This window comes from Triturus cristatus, chromosome 7, assembly GCF_964204655.1.
Source record: "Triturus cristatus chromosome 7, aTriCri1.1, whole genome shotgun sequence".
NCBI classification, from domain to species: domain Eukaryota; kingdom Metazoa; phylum Chordata; class Amphibia; order Caudata; family Salamandridae; genus Triturus; species Triturus cristatus.
Window position 1 is genome coordinate 430,126,745 of NC_140590.1, and position 19,702 is coordinate 430,146,446.

General features: G+C 42.9%; 1 protein-coding gene across 2 annotated transcripts in view; it reads right to left on the reverse strand.

Annotated features, from left to right (window-relative positions):
- GAS7 (growth arrest specific 7) overlaps positions 1–19,702 on the reverse strand; it is a 1,339,070-nt gene that overhangs the window by 313,793 nt on the left and 1,005,575 nt on the right. For both annotated transcript variants that reach the window (XM_085616727.1, XM_085616728.1), the window contains exon 6: positions 17,956–18,045. In XM_085616727.1, coding sequence (XP_085472853.1) covers positions 17,956–18,045 — 90 coding nt within the window. The remainder of the gene's footprint in view (positions 1–17,955; positions 18,046–19,702) is intronic.

A 19,702-nucleotide genomic window follows, 5' to 3' on the forward strand; every position in this document is an offset into this window, starting at 1 on the left:
GTTCCAATCAAAAAAACAACTCAAACCTAAAGTTTTCCAGACTATTTCCAATTATAAAAGACTATTGGATCTCTCTGATCATTGGCGTCTAGATAATCCCTCTAAAAAAGAATATACTTGCTGGTCGAGTAGATTTAAGACTTCATCCCGCATTGATTTTTTTCTTGCCTCACGTAATCTCAGGTTAGGTTATTATAATACGGTGCATAATGTATTTTCCGACCATGCTATGCTTATTAGGGAATTTATTTTTAGGGATTGTAGAAGGTCTCCTAAAAGATGGGTCTTTAATAAATCATATCTTAACGATGAAATATGGGTCTCTGAATTCAAAGCTATAATTAGAGAATTTATAATTCGCAATACTGGCACCGCCCCTCTTAGTATTATTTGGGATGCCCTAAAGGCTTTTATTCGTGGAATTATTATTGGGAAAGGTGCTGCCACATCTATTGCTGCTAGGGCTATAAAAAACTCCTTTGAACATCGTATACAGGTTCTTAGTGCTTTAAGACAACAAAATCCCTCTAGAAATATTAAAGATCAACGGAATGAAGCTAAACGTGAATTAAGTACATATCTATTTGAGCAAGGAGAGGAGTTTTTTCGTAGTCAATACCAGAAAGTCAACGAAGAAAGTAATTTTACGGGTTGATTTCTGGCCTGGCAGGCTAAAGAACAAGTTGCCCCTAATCTAATTTGGGTTTTAATTTGTCCCGTTACTAATCAATATATAACTGACTCGGATAGGATAGGTAAGATAATGCACTCCCACTATCAAAAAATATATAGCCATCAGTATGAAATAGATCAGCTAAAACTAAATGCTTTTTTGAGGAAGGATGTGATCCCTTCCCTCTCTGAATCCGAGCAACTAAATATGGTAAGTGAATTCTCCTTAGAAGAGGTGCAATCGGTAGTGAAAGAACTTCTGTCAGGGAAAGCTTCCGGCCCAGACGTATTACCCGCGGAATTTTTTAAAGTTTTTTTTCCAGCTTTTTCTGATATTTTTTTACAACTTCTTAATTCCATGCTCACTGGAGCCTCCATCCCAGACTCGTTTCGCGAGGGCACTGTGGTTAGCTTTCTGAAGAAGGGGAAGGATGCTAGGGATCCTAATTCATATCGTCCCATTACCCTTTTAAACTCGGACTATAAGATTGTTACTAAATTACTCGCTATTCGATTTAATCATATTGCCTCGGATCTGATTCATGAAGATCAAAATGGGTTTATTGCTGGCAGACAATTAATGACTAATACCCATTATCTTTCGGAAGCCCTGGATTACTTTCACACACTGAGGATCCCAGCTTTAATTATGTTATTTGATGCGGAAAAAGCTTTTGATTTGGTGGTCTGGGAGACACTTTTTATTATTTTGCAAAATTTTCATATTCCATTAATTATTATTAATTTTATTCGTAATCTTTACACGGGTGCCAAAGCAAATATTATTATTAATTCACTAACAGTAGGATCAGTGTTAGTTAATCGGGGTACACGCCAGGGCTGCCCCTTATCACCGATTCTTTTTGCTTTTTTTATCGAACCCCTTGCAATCGCAATTCGGCAGTGTGTAGAGATGTCGCCCCCGATTCCATTAATGTCAAAGATAAAACTATACGCTGATATTATGCTTCCTATTAAATCCGATTTGCAGTCACAAGTTTGTGTATTTCAGCTTTTTAAGGAATTTGAGACTTTCGGGGGCTATCGTATTAACAAAATGAAGACAGAAATATTGGTCTGTGGCAATCATAAACCTGAATTACATCCGGATTTAAGGGGCTGTATCAATAATAAACCCAAAAGATATCTCGGGTTTTTTTTTACAGCTTCAGTTAAAGATCTCTATAGTCTTAATTTTGATCCCCTCCTTCGGAAAGTTGGCTCAATGCTCACTCGCTGGAATAAATTACCATTATCAATCTTGGGCCGAGTTGCTTTGATTAAAATGTCAATTTTACCGTTGTTCAATTTCTTGTTTTCAACGATTCCCTGCTTTCTTCCGGGTATTTTTTTTTACTAAAATCGAATCTATATTTTCGCGCTTTTTGTGGGCACATAAAACGCCTCGTATTGCGCTGAATATTCTCTATGAGGAATTAGATAATGGAGGCCTCGCACTACCGAATATTGGAGATTATTATAATGCTTACTTTGCTCAGTATCTGACCCGATTTAAATCTCCAATATCAAACTCTAACGTATTTATTAGTTTTTTCTTTGATTTAATTTTTCGGAAAGTCAAATTTCTCCCCCCCTTCAAGTTCCTAAATCTCCCAAATTGGTTAGGTATAAAATAATTGCCTGTTTTTTTAGGAAGCGTACGGCTATGCTTAGAAGATATTCTCTTTCTCTGTTTAATTCTTCCTCTTTATTGATTAATTTATTCTCATTTTATGGGCAGGTGTTTGGCTCTGATTTAATGGGTCATTGGACAAATGCTGGATTTAGCAAAGTGGGTGATTTTTTGCAACATACAAGGTGGATAACTCCGCCGGAGATGCGATTATTAATTTCAAGAAATTTTTTGTTAGCCGGGTCTTACACTTACATTTATCAATTCCTGCAGCAACATGCTCCCACATCGTTTACTCAGATTTCTTCTCTCAACAATGATCTTTTTTTTAATAATACTTTGATAAGGAAACCCGGAGAGTGGAAGCGTTGCCTCGCTCAGTCCAGACAAAGGGATCTGGGCGCTAAAGTCGTAAAAAAATGGTGGGAACAAGAAAATCATGTTTTGACATTGTCTACGTGGCGAACCATTAATAAGTTTAATTTTTCCACATTTCGGGGAGCTAACTGGCGCAGAATGTTAGTTTTTGGAAAATGGCTTTTGTATCGTACTCCGGCGGCAATAGCCCAAATGTATAGCAACCATCTCCCGAATTGTTTCCGATGCTTAAACTTCGCCCCTGCTAATTGGACTCATGTAATAGCTGATTGTTGTATGGTAAAAGCATTCTGGGATGACATTTTTGTTTTTTTAAGCTCTAATTCTCATATTCAGATATCTTCAAATGTCAAACTGATGCTCTATGGCTTCGATCCGCACCTCAATTTATCTGAATCATTCGCTAAATTAGTTTATATGTGCATGGCAGTTGCCAGATCGTTGTTACTTCAAAACTGGCGTACAAATCAGACTTCATCCATGTATGAATGGTTATTTAAAATGCGTAGAGTAAAGATAAGTGAGCGAAGCTATGCTTTGAGGATTGGGGGGGAAGAAAATTTGAAAAAATGTGGGGGGCTTTTTTTGATTAATTCGTAAAAATCTTTTTGAAAGCGGGGTATGCTCTATGAGAAAGTATGTAATGGTTTGTTTTTTGTATTTTGCATATGTATGACACCATTCAATTTCAATTAAAAAAACATTAAAAAAAAAAAAAAAAAACAGCTTCCTGGCAAAACTTAACAGGCTAACAACCTTGTCATCAGTTCCACTGTTAGGGAGCATATTCCAGGTTGCCATTTTCCTTCTCTCTTCTTCACTGAAAGTCAATTACTGGAAAATGGCCTGCCTACATTTCTCTGATCCCTAAACCAGGAATAGACCATAAGAGATGCAAAAATTATCGGCTGATCTCAATGGCCTCATCAGATGTAAAAATATTGGCGAAAGTCCCATCCAACAGATTGAAAAAGTTTATTCCCTCACTGGTTCACATAAATCAGGTGGGATTTGCCCCATGACATTCATCCCGCTGCCGTTTGAGGATGCTATTATACACGCTGTGGCACACCAGAAAGAGAGCTGCTGAACAGGTGGCACTTTCCCTGGACACTGAAAAAAGTTTGATCGAGTATAACGGAGCTAAATGGGGCTACCGGTTTTGCACGATGGAAAGAATGGGAATAGGACCTTGTCTTCTGAACCTGACGTGTAGACTGTCTCACCACTAGACAGAAGTGGTCAACCTTATTGGATTCCTATCAACGCCAGTTGAAATCAAGAGTGCAACAAGGCATGGAGGGTTTAGCTGGCTCTCCTCTGCATTTCCTACTTGATTTGGAACCACTGGCTAATGTCATCAATACCTTTCCAAAAATAGAAAGGTAATCAAACACCTGTCGGGAAGATGAAACTAATGCTATATGGAGACAACATCTTGATGACACGGACCATGACTAGTACATCTATACGGGCACGGATGGAACTTATCGCTGGTGTCTCCATTTTCACAGTCTATAAGATTAATCAAACTAAAGATGAAGCGATGCCAATGTCGACTGCTACCACAGTGAACTTCCTACATGTCCTCCCATTCTGGTAGTCACCAAAGAAAATGAAATATCTTGGAATACTGCAAAGCAACAACTTGCCATCTATGGTGAGAGGCAATCTGACCATCATAAAGGACTAAATGCTGTAGGACTTTTCAAAATGGAAACATTTCTAGATATCCTGAGAGGGAGGGTTTAGACAGTAAAAATGATGGAGGCGTACACACTTCAACTATGTCTTTGGAAAGCTGCCTTTGCCAATACCTCCTGTCCAGCTTCGGAAAATTGATAACTAGATCAAGCAGAATATTTGGCTTGAAAGCAGCCACAATTGGCAATGAAGAAGCTGCATGTGGCCACAATGGTGGATGGACAACAGCTCCCCAACATTGAGCTATGTTACAGAGCCACGTGCCTATCGCAATTGATGTACCTCTGACTGGGCAGCTCTGAAAGCAACCAAAGTGGCCTTAGAGGCATGTCACTCATATACAAGAAGTTTGCATCGAAAGAGGCGGCCACAATCTAGTAATAGCCAGCATGGAAAATTAGTTGTTAGGAATGTGGTTATTGGTTGATTGTGCTATAAAGCCTGGTCAATCAGCAACCACAATCCTAATCAGTGTAAGGTATAAGAAAACCACAAATAAACCTGTGCCAAACCCCCTAGTAGCGTGGCACAGGGCAGTCAGGCTTAACTCCGAGGAAATGTGTAAAGTGTTTGTGCAACACTTCAAACAGTAAGACAGTGAAAACTCCACACAAAAAATAGAGTTCCTCACCAAATTAGAAAAATAGAGCTTAAGATAATTGTTAGAACTGGGGGTTTCTAGTTGGCAATGGCTTGCACCTTTGTTCAAATAGGGACCCTTGCTTTTAATCAGAGTAAGGGGGCTACACTCCTAAAATAACCCCTGTGGTAGCTAGGCATGAGCAGGAAGGCTTATCTCAGAGGCAGTGTGTAAAGCATTGTAAACACATACAGTAATACAGTGAAAACACTACAGATGGACACCAAATAGGTTTTATAAAAATAAGTATTCTTTATATAGACTTAACACAACACCAAAATGACCAAAATCCACAATACTGTAATCAGAAATAATAATTCAAGATGGTAGAAGTAACTTAAAAATAGGTTATTCACTTAAAAGCAGTCTTTAGCAACAGATAACCCCAACTGGAGTTATCACGACGTCGAGGTCTAAGGAATCCCAAAGAACGGCGCCGACCGCAAGATGTGCGGCATCGGGCCCGGAGTCAAAACAGACCCACCAAGAACAGTACGTTGTAAGTGGGAGCAGCGCTCACGGGTTCGCAGCAGATTATGGCGTTGCTCGCCGGCATCGGTGTTGCAATATCCTTCTGTAGCAACTAGAACAGCAAGTTCCAGATGCAGGCAAGCAGAAGATGTGAAGTCTTGTATCTCTGAGACTTCATGCAGGAGGCAAGCTCAAATACAAGCCCTTGGAGAAATATTCTGCAAGATGATGGCAGTTCCTGCTCCTTTCCAAGGCAATAAAGAAATCACTGCAGGTCAAAACAGCACACTGGCAGAGGGGAAGTCCAAATTCCTGCAGCTTCCTTGGTTCTTCTCCTTGGCAAAGGTTCATCCTGTTTTCCCCAGAAGTGATCTAAAGTCCTGAGGTCTGGGCGCCAGTATTTATACCAGTAAATCTTATGTCCTCTGAAGGCATAGGGTACTGTACCTAGTCCAAACCAGTTCTGGGTGCATTCTGCCAGTGTACAACTTCTTCCTTTGTCAGTGTGGGCCAGGGTCCTCCGACACACCACAGGAGGTGTAGCCAGCATTGTGGAAGGCAGGCAATGCCCTATTCAAGCCCAGGTGCTACTCCTCCCACCTTGGTAATCGCGCGCTATATAAATCACTATAACATAACATAACACTGTACATGCAGATTCAGCCCTGTGCTGACTCACCCTGTCTCCTGGAGCCCCCTCATCCCCTGGCACTCACCAACCAGACATGGAATACACAACCCAGCAGAGGCAGGCTTGAATGGTTGGGCATGAACATACCTACTTTCTAAAAGTGGTATTTTCAAACACAGAATGTTAAAACCAACTTCACTAAAAGATGTATTTTATCATTCTGAGCTCAGGCACACAAAATCGTTTTTCTACCATGTTCCCTGGGTCAGTTAGGATCATAAGATGTTACAATCAAACTGCCCTATGGGGACAGGTAGCCTTGCAATAGTGAAAAACGAAATTGGCTGTAATTCACTATCAGGACATGCCACACACACCAGGGCATGTCCTACCTTTCAGATACAATGCACCCTGCCCCAGGGCCTACCTTAGGGGTGGCTAACATGAAGAAAAGGGAAGGTTTAGGGACTGGTAAGTGGGTGCACTTACCAAGTCGACATGGCAGTACTAGACCGCACACAGGCTCTGCAATGGCAGGCCTGAGACACACTTTATAAGCTGCTTCTGTGGGTGGCACAATCAGTGCTGCAAGCCCACCAGCAGCATTTGATCTACAGGTCCTGGGCACACATGGTGCACTGTACTAGGGTCTGACAAGTAAATCAAATAAGTCAATCTTGGAGTCACTAATCCATTACATCAATAAGGAGCAATTGCACTGTGACACTGAATAGCAGTGGCACAGTGCCCAAAGCATCTAAACCAGCAAAACATATCAAAAACAGAGGAGACAACAGCAAAAAATGGAAGGGAGACTCACGCCAATGGTACCAGGTCTAACATGTGTCCCCTCCAGCTCAAATGTGTGGAGAACTACCCTTCCCGTTGGGAGTTCTCTTCACTAAGGCGGACAAATCTGGACAGACCATCAGCATTGGCGTGTTCTATACCAGGGCGGTGTTCCACCGTGAAGTCCATCCCCTCTAGGGAAATGGACCACCTCAACAACTTTGGGTTCTCACCCCTCATCTGCATCAACCATCTGAGGGGCCTGTGGTCTGTCTGAACCCAGAAGTGAGTCCCAAACAGGCATGGTCTAAACTTCTTCAGTGCTCAGATCACAGCAAATGCCTCACACTCATTTGCACTCCACCTCTGTTCCCGTGGAAGTAACCTCCTACTGATGAAGGCTACAGGTTGGTCTAGGCCCTCCTCATTGATCTGTGAAAGAACAGCCCCCACATCATGCTCTGAAGCGTCTGTTTGGACAATGAATTCCTTTGAGAAGCTGGGCGCCTGAAGCACGCGTGTTGTGCACATGGCAGCCTTCAGGGCGTCAAAAGCTTTCTGACAGGTGTCAGTCTAGTTCACTTTCTTGGGCTGCTTCCTGGAAATCAGCTCAGTCAAGGGTGCAACAATGTTGCCATGCCCCTTGACAACCCTCCTGTAGTACACTGTGAGTCCCAAAAAGGCAACCCGCAAAGGGTTCCTGGTAGATCGCAAGTCCACCAGATAGGTGACATCACTTTTGCACTCCACCACCTCAAATGATCCGGTCCACTTATCCTGGAGCGCACAGGGCTCCACTGGGGCCATGACCCAAACTTTCTGACCAAGCTGAAGCTTAATCAGAGTGGCATTCTGATCGTACCACCGCTTCATCTATTCCTGGCTGGCTTCCAGATGCGCCTGAGCGAGTTGTCTGAATCGCCTAGTCTGGTTCCTGAAGGCCAGCATGTGGCTATATACACCTTGGAGAGGTTTCCTGGGAGCTTTCTCCCAGCCTTCCTTAACCAGACTCAGAGGTCCTCTTACCGGGTGTCCATACAGCAGTTCAAAGGGACAGAACCCTAAGGACTTCTGTGGCACCACATTGTAAGCAAACATAAAGCATGCAAAGAGGACATCCCACTTAAGACTCATAGGTTCTTCAAGAACCAAAATCATGCCTTTGAGGGTCCGGTTGAATCTCTCAACCAGCCCATTACCTTGGGGTGGTAAGGAGTGGTGAACTTATAAGTTACTCCACACTCCTGCCACAGGGACTTCATGTACTTAGAAATGAATAACCCATCAAAACATATAAAAAACAGAGGAGACAACAGCGAAAAATGGAAGGGAGACTCACGCCAATGGTACCAGGTCTAACAATAATAAATAAAACAAGACCTAAATGACAAACATCCAATTTGTATAACCGGAGATATTCTATTTGAATGTTTTTGGTCAAAATTACACCAAAAAGCACAAAGGCCCAACTGTGGACATCTGGTCGTGTCAGAGTGGGACAAAGTCACAAGTTTAGGCGGACAGCAATAGACTGCGAGCCAACTACAGTGACGCAGTTAGGCCAGCAGAAAAAAAGTACCTTAAATCCTGGTTGAAGGCATTGTATGGATCCAATTAGAAGATGGTCACTGCAGTCAAGGCGATGCATCAATTCCGAGATGTGGTGAGGCTGTGGTGCGAGGTCCTGTTGTGTTGTTGTAAAGGATCCTGCTGACGGGACGGGTCCGGTGTCGGAGATGTGGCATGCAGCTGGCGATGCGCTAATTCCGAGGAGCTGCATGAAAGCAATGCAGAGTCTGACATCATCATTTATGCTGCCATCGGTGAGATATGTGAGGACCTGGGCTGTGGATGCGCCACGCCTTTGGGGCAATGAGCCGGTTCATCAGACTGCAGAGGTGATGCAGGTGTTTGCGATGGGTCCAATCCACGCAGCAGAGGAAATATGTTGGTACCACTGGAAAGCACCTTAGGCCCACTTCCAAGGGTCCAGGACTGGGGTGGAACCATTGGCAGGGTAGACTCACAGATGGCAGAGTCTAGATGCAGGTGCAAGATTGTTGGAAGCAGGTTATATCCATGAGGCTTCAGATCAGGAGACCAGCCACAAGAGACACCGTTCCAGCCCTTCTCACCCAGGCACGACAACAGCAGGGCAGCAGTTCCTTCAGAGCAGCAGTCCAGCAGAAAGGCAGTCCTTCAACAGCACAGCAGTGCTTCCTGGCAGAATATCTACAGGTCCATATGTGTACTGAGGTGGGAGTGTCTGAACGACAGTTGTGCCTTTGAAGTGGGGAGAAGCTTTAAGAGGAATGCCTTTGAAATACACAGATGCTCTCCCTTCTCTGCCCTGGCTTCAGACCCTAGCTCAAAATTAACTACAGGGGGTAATCAACCTTTTGTGTAGAGACAGGACACAGCCTATTCATGTGTAAGTGAGGCTGCGCCCAGCCTCTACCTGCCATCCTGCCAGTGAAGGCCCATTCAGTCACACCTATGCTCCCATTCTATGTTTGACTAGGAGGAATACACAGAGCCCAACTGCCAAATACACCCAGTCATGTGACCAGAGACTGGCTGTAGGCACCAAATGGCTAAGGCAAGAAAATGTCAAATTTCTAAAAGTGCCATTTTCAGAAGTGCAATTCAAAATCAAACTTCACCATAAGTTAGGATTTTAAATTAGGATTCCAAAAACACAAAACATGAAACAGTTACCTCTGCCCGTTCTGAAATAGCACTTATAAAAAGGCAACTCCGATGTTATCCTATGGGAGGGATAGGCTTTGTGGTTGTGAAAAACTAATTTAAGAGTTTTTCACTACCAGGACATGTAAAACTTAAAAGTATATGTCCAACTTTATAAATACACTGCACCCTGCCCTTGGGACTGTCTAGGGCTTAACTTAGAGGTGACTTATAGTAAAAAGAAAGGTTTTGGCCTGGCAAAAGGTTTATTTTGCAAAGTCGACATGACCGGTTAAAATTGCACACACGGGCTCTGTAATGGCAGGCCTGAGACACGTTCAAAGGGCTACTTAAGTGGGTGGCACAGCTAGTGCTACAGGCCCTTAGTAGCAATTGATTTAGAAGCCCTGGGCACATGTAGGGCACATGTAGTGCACAGCACTGGGGACTTATAAGTACAATAAATATGCCAATTGGATATTGGTCAAAGTTCTCATGCTTTAGAGAAAGGGCACAAGCACTTTACCACTGGCTAGCAGTGGTAATGTGTGCAGAGTCCTAAGGCCAGCAAAAAGACGTCAGCACAAACAGGAGGTGTGAAGGCAAAAGTTAGAAGGAACCACACGAAAAATGCCAGGTCTAACAAGACATAAATCCTTGAATCAGAACGGCTACATCCATGAGATAGCACCCTTGTTGAGCAGCTCGGAAATCAGAGTTGATAATGGGCCCCTAAATTGGCCTTACTTGGCCCAGAAAGGTATCCTTACTGTGGGACAGACTGTGAGGAATGGAATCTTTAAATCCTTTCGGGATATGCAGGCCAAATTCCATCTGGAAACCAAACACTGATTATCTCATAAACCAAACAGCTGAAACAGTCTGCTTCAGAAACTGGGTGGACAAACAGATGGAACAGGTGGAATTAGTCTCCATATTAACTATTCAGAGTGAAGCTAACCTCGAATGTCCCATGCTGGAGATGTAGTTATGTCAGAGGGGATAGGGTCCATATACTATGGTCATGCCAGGCAACCCAACCATACTGGGAGTCAATTTGGCAAATGCTACAAGACACTACAGATTTCCATCTTCAACCCACATTTGAGCTAGCACTTCTGCATGACATATGAGACAATGATGGTATTACCAAGCACCAAAAACAGTGGTGGGATGAACCTCTCATAGTGGACACTATACATACTAAGACATTAAAAACAACAACAGGCCCTGACAGCGGAGAAATGGTCAACATCAACTACGATCAACTAAAAAAATGTGAAGATCTCTGGGGAGCCTTGTTACATTAAGTTGTATAATGTGTCTGGGGCTCTACTTCCACATGGCAATGTTACATATCCACTTTGTTTTTACTGGCTGAGGTTCTGGCCAGCAGCGGCTTCTTCTGGACGGGGGTGGTGGGGCGGGGGCGAGAGAGTAATTTAATTAAAAAAAAGAACTTACCTTTAACGGCCAAGAGGGCCGGCTAAACCCTTCATGCGCAATTAGGGAATGCACAGCACTCATCCCCTGCTCTATCCAGCACTGCCCGCCCCACCACTGACTGCAAAATGGAAAATAAAATGATAATAACGACATTTTATTATCATTTTATTTTTCCTTTTCAGCAGTGGGGTGATGCTCCTCCGTCTTAGCGGAGGAGCCACCACTGGTTCTGGCTCTCCATGGCCCCTTACCTCCAAAGGGGCAGCAGGACGTGCCACCAATAATCTTGCCCCTCCCTCCTCCTCCTCCTCCTCTCTGCCATGTTTACCCATTCCCTTGACAGGAGGACATGTGTTACATGCACATGGTCTCTATTGATGGACATGGATGAGCAAGCGGTAGAAACCTGTTTGCCTGCCAGGTGCTCCTCGTCTATTTCTTTATTTGTGATCACAATTCTGTTATATCTGCCAACTGCTTGATGTTTTATATCAAATCAATGAAAATGTATACAAAAAAGAAAATCAATTCTAACAGCTCTGTATTTATTGAAAAAGAATAGTGACAGCATGTCACATGTATGTTGCATGTTAGTGACATTCTACACCATTGTCCAAGCTATGCCATTAGCATATTACTTGAACCGTGTACATTTTTATCCTACCATACCAACGCAGTTGAACTTGCACTATGTGCCTATGTTGTAATTCCAGTGGTTTGTAAAATTCCACAAGATTCCACCCACAAACTACAAAACACAAACAGTATCTGCAATAATCCCACCCCACACTGTGTGGCTTTTCCTGTGGCCCAGGATATTTCCCTGTTTGCATCTTGTCTCTCAACCAAATTATGAGCAAGACTCTTGTGCACTCGCCTCTTCCTGCAGCAGTGAGATCTAGATGCAACTGCTCCCTTGCCTGGTCTTACCTAGATGGGCCAGGGCTCCAGTTAAAACTGGAAATTCGCATTTGAGTTTGTTTGATTTTTTTTCTTCCTTGGAGGTTTTCCTGTTACCTACCAAAAAAAACCACCACTTATTTTTGTTCTGAGCATCTGTATGCACTATGTCATCCAAATTTGCATCCTCTTATGGCACACGAGATGTGTAGCATAGAAGGTGGTCAGTAGTGAACTAGTCCTGGTGTAAAAAAGCTCGACTATGGCAGTGCATTAGATCTGGTAGTAATAGACAGCAAGCTGGCCTTAGTAGATGGACCATATATACTGAGTGTTGATCGCCTTTGGCGGGCTGCAAGTAGAATACAGGAACGATTCAAGGACCTGATGATCAGCATTGATCTTTTTTATAACCCCATTCATTGAGGCAGCTGTCTAACTCTTTTTTGAGACTATTTCACATTTGCAACGAGAGAGAGAGGGGGTAGCTGTTCCTTTAAGAAGAGACTGCCAACCCACAGAACATCCTTGACTTTCAAACATCACATTGCACTCTATAGGCACTTGTTGTGTTAATTCTTCACTCTGTTATGCACTCAAGGAGGCCTTAAACTGAACTTAACACAGTGATCAGTGGCTTTTCTAAAAGAATAGATTCGGAGTTGTTTCTTCCAGACCAATGGATGGTTCACTTATCTAGGAAAGCCAGCATCTTATGTATGTATTAATTTATTTATCCTGGACATTTTCTCTTTTGTTTATTTGGCACATTTGATAAATCTAGGTCGGAGTGCCCTATGGCAGTCAGAGGGCCCTGGGCCTTAATTAAAACAACTGCAGACCCCAAATTGGGAACCAACTATCCCTTTATGCACATTGCTTTCAGGGTAGTGAAGCAGAGCAGTCCAAGGCTTACTGAGGGGAGATGCTGTTGGCTGGAGACACACATTTCAGCAACACAACAAACACTTAATTGCTGTCCCGACAGTGCCTTTTCCTTCAAAAGTAAAAGCACTTTATTACTCACACTACAAAATACCCTGCACAATATAACAAATCCATACAGCAAGGGTCTCACAACCTGCAGGGGGTCCATACTAAAGAAAGGTCACACTAGTCAAATGCAACCTGGACATCCTGGCACCTGTAATGGTCTTTGTACTAATAAGCCCCAAGCTGTAACAACATAACCTGCCCCTCCATTCCCATATGCCTAGCAGGATCTAAGGGGTGCGTTAAGAAAAAGGCAGATAGTCTGGTTTTTCCAGGGTGTCACCATGATGTTCACATGTAAAATTAGCCCTTAAACCATAAGACAATTCAACAGTATCAAACATTTAAATAATGGCAAATTATGCAGTGTTTATTTATAACTTTAACCTATAGAGTGATGGTCACTTACAAAATAGACACGTCAAAACATCGTTAAAATGTTGAACATATCAATATCAGAGTCATACTTCTAGATTTAACCAAGGTTAACAAGCAATCACATAACCTAGCAACAATGGTTCCTGCACCGTTAAGACTGGACAAAAGTCCTATCTCTAGGAGGTCTCAAACAGCCAGCAACAGCCTCCCATGAGGACTGCTGCTTGGCCCTGGGAAGGCACCAACACTGGAAAACAGAAACAATGATTTGGTGATCTTGGAGGGGGCTGCTGCTCTCCTTGCAGCCCCAAAAACAAAGGAAATCACTCTGGTGGGGCCCCTGTCCTCTTGTGGCACCACACAAAGCAATATTCAGATTTGTCTACTGACCCTTGGCCTTATGGGATGCCCCCTCTCCCTGTGGCGGTCTTCTTTTATGTGGCTGCTGTATGGAAGGATTTCCTTTCTCTTCTTGATTTATTTTTCCAAAAATGCCAGTGAGCTTTTTTGGAGGGGGGGGAGGTCCCCCTGCCCTGTAGAGCACCTGCTCCATCCTAGAGTCACCTCAGCATGCCCTTTGCCCGCAAAGGAAGGCTGGCAATTGCAGAAGCCCAGCAGCTCACAGTTTACCAGTCAGGCAGTGGAGCAGGCAGCAGTTCTCTGGTTACTCTACAGTGGGTAGGCAAGCTGGTTCTGTGCCCCCCTGTTCTCACAAGACATAGGTAAGGGATGCAGGAAGAGAGTGAGTGCTCGACATGCTCAGGATGGGAGGAGCCCCCGGCACAAGGGCCCTCTAGCATCCCCATATATTTCCCAACCTTCATTGGAACATCATCCCTCAAAGCACTGGCCCTCCCCATAGGCCAATTGGTAGAATGCGTGTGAGACACTCTAGAGGGTACAACTTATGATCCGCCAAGGGCTCAGCTGGGAGATCCATCTGGCAATCTAAAAAAAAGGCCACTGGGTTTGCTGCACTGTGCTACCGGTGGCCTCCTGGCCTTTGTGTTTTTTCTGATTTTTCCAAGAGCATTTCGTAAACTGCTCTGCCTTCATTGACTGAGAGACCTGCCCTACTGCCCCTTCAGCTCCTTGCAGTCTCCTGGGCTGGGTCTTCCAGAGGGAGCATTCTTCCATCCTCAAGGCAGACTTTACTTCCTGCGTGCACTCCTAAGGTCCCACAGCTTCCTGGCCACTTTCAGTGTGCCGGAGATCCTTGCTGAAGTCTGGTGTACACTTTCCAGAGCACCTCTAGCTGGAACTAGTCCACAAGGTTCCAGGGGTATCCTTCCCTCCAGAGTCTCCAACAAGTACTCCCTTTAATGTCCCTTAGAGGGTATGGGGATACCAGAAACACTGGTGCTGGAGACAGGGTCCAACATAGTCCCAGAAAGTACAAGCCCAGCATTTCCGTCCCCTCCAGACAGGCATCATTCATATGGCAGGCCCCTTCTTTCTCTTCTGCAGTTCCTTACCTCCACCCCAACCATGCAAAATTGGTTCCTAATTGCAAAGACTTCAAGGGAGCCCTTGTGTGACTCCTTTGTCCCTGTAACAAGGGCATGCCCAGATTTGCCAGTTATTATCAGTTAATCACTCTCTGCCAGAGTGATTAACTCTTTTCCTCTGCCAGAAGAAGCCTACACCTTTTCAAATGGTTTGACTGCTGAGGACTGGCTTTGAACTGCCTGCTGGACAGCAGATAAATTAAGTTGGCCCAAAGTTTAGTTCAAAATCGGAATTGCATTATGGCTGAATCAGGGAAATATTGCAAAAGCCAAGATATGTCAAGGAGTGTAAATATAGCAAAATTATGATTTTGTTTGGGTTTTCAACCTTTAAAAAAGCACGGGGAAAGCAAGGTTAATAATTTGTCTATGTTGAGCCACATAAAAATGAATACTTCGGCGCAGCTTTCAACTGGAGTGTGAATATGGTAAAGTGCCACATACTTATATTATGGCACTATAGATTTCCACTCTAGTAAAAAAAAAAAAAAAAAGATATTTTTGGGGAAAGTTCAACTAAAGCATGAAGCCCAATTACATCAAAGCCTGACAGGCCACAAACAATTATTTCCATCTGTGACAAGCCACCTGTGCACAGATACCGAAATGAGTTAAACTGTAGTCCTCTGCGCTCACCCCCAACACGAGTGTACAAGTGCAAGCACCACAGAGCCTCCTGCCACAGCTGAGCAGCAGCAAGCCCTATTTTAAAAGGCAGACACTGGTGATTATCAATCAATGCTATTTTACCAGATGCTTACAGCGGGTAGGACTCAATATGACTGACTCACAACAGAAGTCCAATTATCAGAGGCCCAAAACCAAAAACATCTAGTAAATGTAAGTGTCAGAGCAGCCTCATTTCCATTTTGTGTGAGGGCGTTTTATGATTCAGCTGTAAATATTCTTTCATGTGTCCCAAAGGAGAAGGACAGACATATGCAAAGAGCCAAAATATGATGAGACTAATTCTGCTGTGGGCTCATCCATGATATGACTTGCAATGCCGCAGTCCAAAGGCGGAGGCTGAGGCTTCTGCAGCCAAAGAAGACACGGTCAGCAAGAGGATGAATCAAAGCACTATTCAGTATGCAGAGTGTGCCTTCAATGCAATACATTTCCCTTGATGAATGCACACATTGTTCCACTCAAATGATCACAAGAGCTTCTGCCATTGCGAAGCGAGAGGCGGGGACAGTGAAGCAGGGTGGTGCCATGGTTAGACCAGCAGTTGAGACTGGTGGGCATCTGATGTGGGTGCTGCTGCAAGCCAGGCGAGAGAGCGGTGAACTCCACTCCAAACATCGTCTGCTCTCTGGTGCCTGCCACTGCAGGTCATCAGTAAGGAGCTGGAAGTATTTAGCTGCCTCTTAGTGTGTGGAAGAGGATGTCTAGAGAATAAGGCTCTTCTTGACCTATGTCTTACTAAATAACTTCATAACTGGGATTTAGGGAAGGAAAGACCTTACACAACCATGTCAGTTCCTAATATAGCACACAAGACTTTAGTGGTGAGCTTTTCTACCCTTTCTATTATCCAGATGATGCAGGAAATGATGGAAGGGCTCCCGCAAGGGCTCTCTTTTACCCAACACCAACAACTAGGGAGCTGGGTAAGTAGGGAAGTGGTAGTCAATAGGGATGCCGATAACTCCATATATTGCAGAATGCAATGTGGGATTTGGATTTTTCACAGATTACATTGTACCATCAACCATTGCTGAAGGAATTAATCATCTCTTCAGGATCACTGTTAATGGGATAGCCGTATAGGGTGAGACAGATTCTTACATGTACATCTCATGTCTGTCCAAGCCAACTCGAGTAGCGTATCAGATTAAATTAATTTGTCAAGTGTTTTCCTATTAGCTAAACTAAAACTCACCTACTAGCACAGTCCATCCTTATCATGCTTCTCCGAGGTTCAGTAGCTTCTTAAATGCAACATTATTAGGGTTGGCTCGGAGTTGGAAGAGCCATTTCCCCACCGTATAAATTATAGCTCTAGAGATTATACCATTTATAAGCAATGGAAAACTAAGGTATATGAGAAGGGGCAAACAGACTAATGTAAAAAGATGGGATTTTTGTGCACCTCTTCCTCATTTTATTGACACTGTATTGATACAGTAGTTAGGCGCACTCTCTACCTCTACTGTCTTTGATTTTTGGCAATATCTCTGGTCACAATGTCACTTTCGGGCTCGGACTGACTGCTTCTTACCACACTCTCTTCCGCTGCTTTCTCAACCCTATAGTCTTGACATTGTGCGTGTATGGTGTTGTTCTCTTACTGTCAGATTGTTCATTCTATTTCTTGTGAAAGAACCCTTTATATTTAAATGTTGCAAGTATGATTTCCCAAGATCGTCTGTATTATTCTTGGTGACTTCAGCCTGTGCAGCCTTGTCGAATCTGCTGTGCTCCTCTTCGGACTAATTCTTTCCAAGATCCACTCATCTGATATACTAATGTGCAATCGCTTTGACCACTGCGGCCTTGTTAATATAAGCACAGCAGCGAACGCTTGTTATAAACCTGCTCACGTTTGCCTAGATTTGTTTGCTTTTTTTACTGCTGAAATTAAAAAACAGTTCAGTATAATACTAACTATTGCAACAAAAAAAACAAAAAACAGCACTTTTCTTCACACGGTTTGCATCAATGATTGGAACTTGTTGAAGGATGAACAAAGCAAATGGAATTTGTGACAGATTTAGGGCCATATTTTACATTCTAATTTCACGTTTTTGTAAGCAGGAAAACACAGTGAAAAATCAATATGTCGTTATTTTGAGGCTCCAATTCATTATGCCCTAATAGCCTGAAGAATTTAAAGAGAAACCCTCTAAAGAAACTCCTGCACTCTTCTCATTTTAGATTATATAAATATTCTTTTTTAGCACAAAACCGTTATCTGTACTTGCAAATTTACCATGAGAAAGACCATCCATTAAATCCGCTTGCAGCTTGTTGATAAATATGCGATCTTAAACCATATTTTAATATAATATGGTGATTTCATTAAGCATATTCCTTTCAGCAAACAAATACCATAGTGATGTGATAAGGAAAAGAAAACACGTACATTTCTATCGTAATTATTATTCCAAGGTTTACTCACCCAGAAATAATCACAGTAACTCCATTCGCTAGGCTTTAACAGCTGTTGTTCGGGCATTGTGTCTGGGTGTGGGAAGGTCACGCAGTTTATCTACATGAAAACAAAGACAAAATAACTTAGCATGCTAATAAAAATAGGCATACAAGCACAGATTCTCAAAAATTCTGGTCTAACCATATGAAAATGACACCACATCAGTATATATATATATATATATATATATATATATATATATATATATATATATATTCACTTAAAAAACCATAGGTTTCACACATGTTATAGTTAGCTGGACATTTCACTCATGAAAAACCATTGAAATTCCCCCGTTATAGTTAGTGCAGGCAACTATCCCTCACGCGACCGCAATCCTCTGCTGATGACGTCAGATATTACATCACTGTATTTAGACACTTATTTACCCATGTCTTCTTCCATTAATTTTTAGCTATACATATATTACAAATATTTTTTTTTCAGAAAGACACATATGTCATCAGTGATGTAATATCTGACGTCATCAGCAGAGGATTGCGGTCGCGTGAGTTATAGTTGCCTGCACTAACTATAACAGGGGAATTTCAATGGTTTTTCATGAGTGAAATGTCCAGCTAACTATAACATGTGTGAAACCTATGGTTTTTTAAGTGAATTTGCAAGGTTTTTTAAATGCTAATTCCTAACTATAACGTGTGTGAAACCTATGGTTTTTTCAGTGAATTTGTACGGTTTTTTAAATGCTAAGTTATGTATTTTTTTTTTTAAAGGTTTTTCACCGTGCGCGTACCGTACGCGCACGGTGCGCTTTGCGCACGGCGCGCCCACGTTACGCAGTTCGCAGAATTTTTCCGTTTCTACCGTACGCGCACGCTACGCGTACTCCGCGATTTTTTGCAAAAAAATTAAAGGAAATGTTGGCCCTTGGGTGTCCTTCTGGGACCCCCTGACAAAGGCTAGGGGGTCAGGAACTGTCCACCGTGCCCCCTTTTCACGTTCTCCACCTTTGTTTTTCACCCCCTCAGACTGCGAGAGACAAAATGGCGGCCAGCACTTCCTGGTTTCGACCGATTTGAATCTTTACTAAGATCTAACAACCAATCAGAATCACGCTCGCGCACGGCAGCGTGCGCGTACGGTAGATATACGGTAGATATATATATGCTTTTAAATGCTATTTTCTCAGGAAATACTGAACAGATTTACACCAGACCTGCAAAAGGCACATCCCTGACCTGAGGACTACCTCTCTGCCAAATTTCAAGTAATTCTGTTCAGCCGTTCGGGCTGTAGCTTGGACTAAAGGTCCTATGGAAAAATGCATGGGGAAAATGCGTTTTGGGAACCCCCTTTTTCTCAGCCCCCGCTTGACGAATCCTCCCGAGACTTTCAGGGAAGGAGCGGAGCGCCCCACCTATTTTGCAAATTTCGCGAGGATTCGTCAATCGGCGCCAAAGTTATTCCAAATAGAATGTTGCGGATTTCCTATGGAAACACGATCCTAACTATAACTATCTACTGGCGACCGCCAGTAGATAAAATATATATATATATATATATATATATATATATATATATATATATATATATATATATATGTGTGTGTGTGTGTGTGTGTGTGTGTGTCAGGAGGGTGCACAGGGTGTACATATTAGTGACATATATACATCAGTAGGGTAGTCAAAGAGTTAAAAAATTGCAAGCAAGTGCTTAATGACGAACCGTGGAATGTAGTAGACTCTCAATGTCA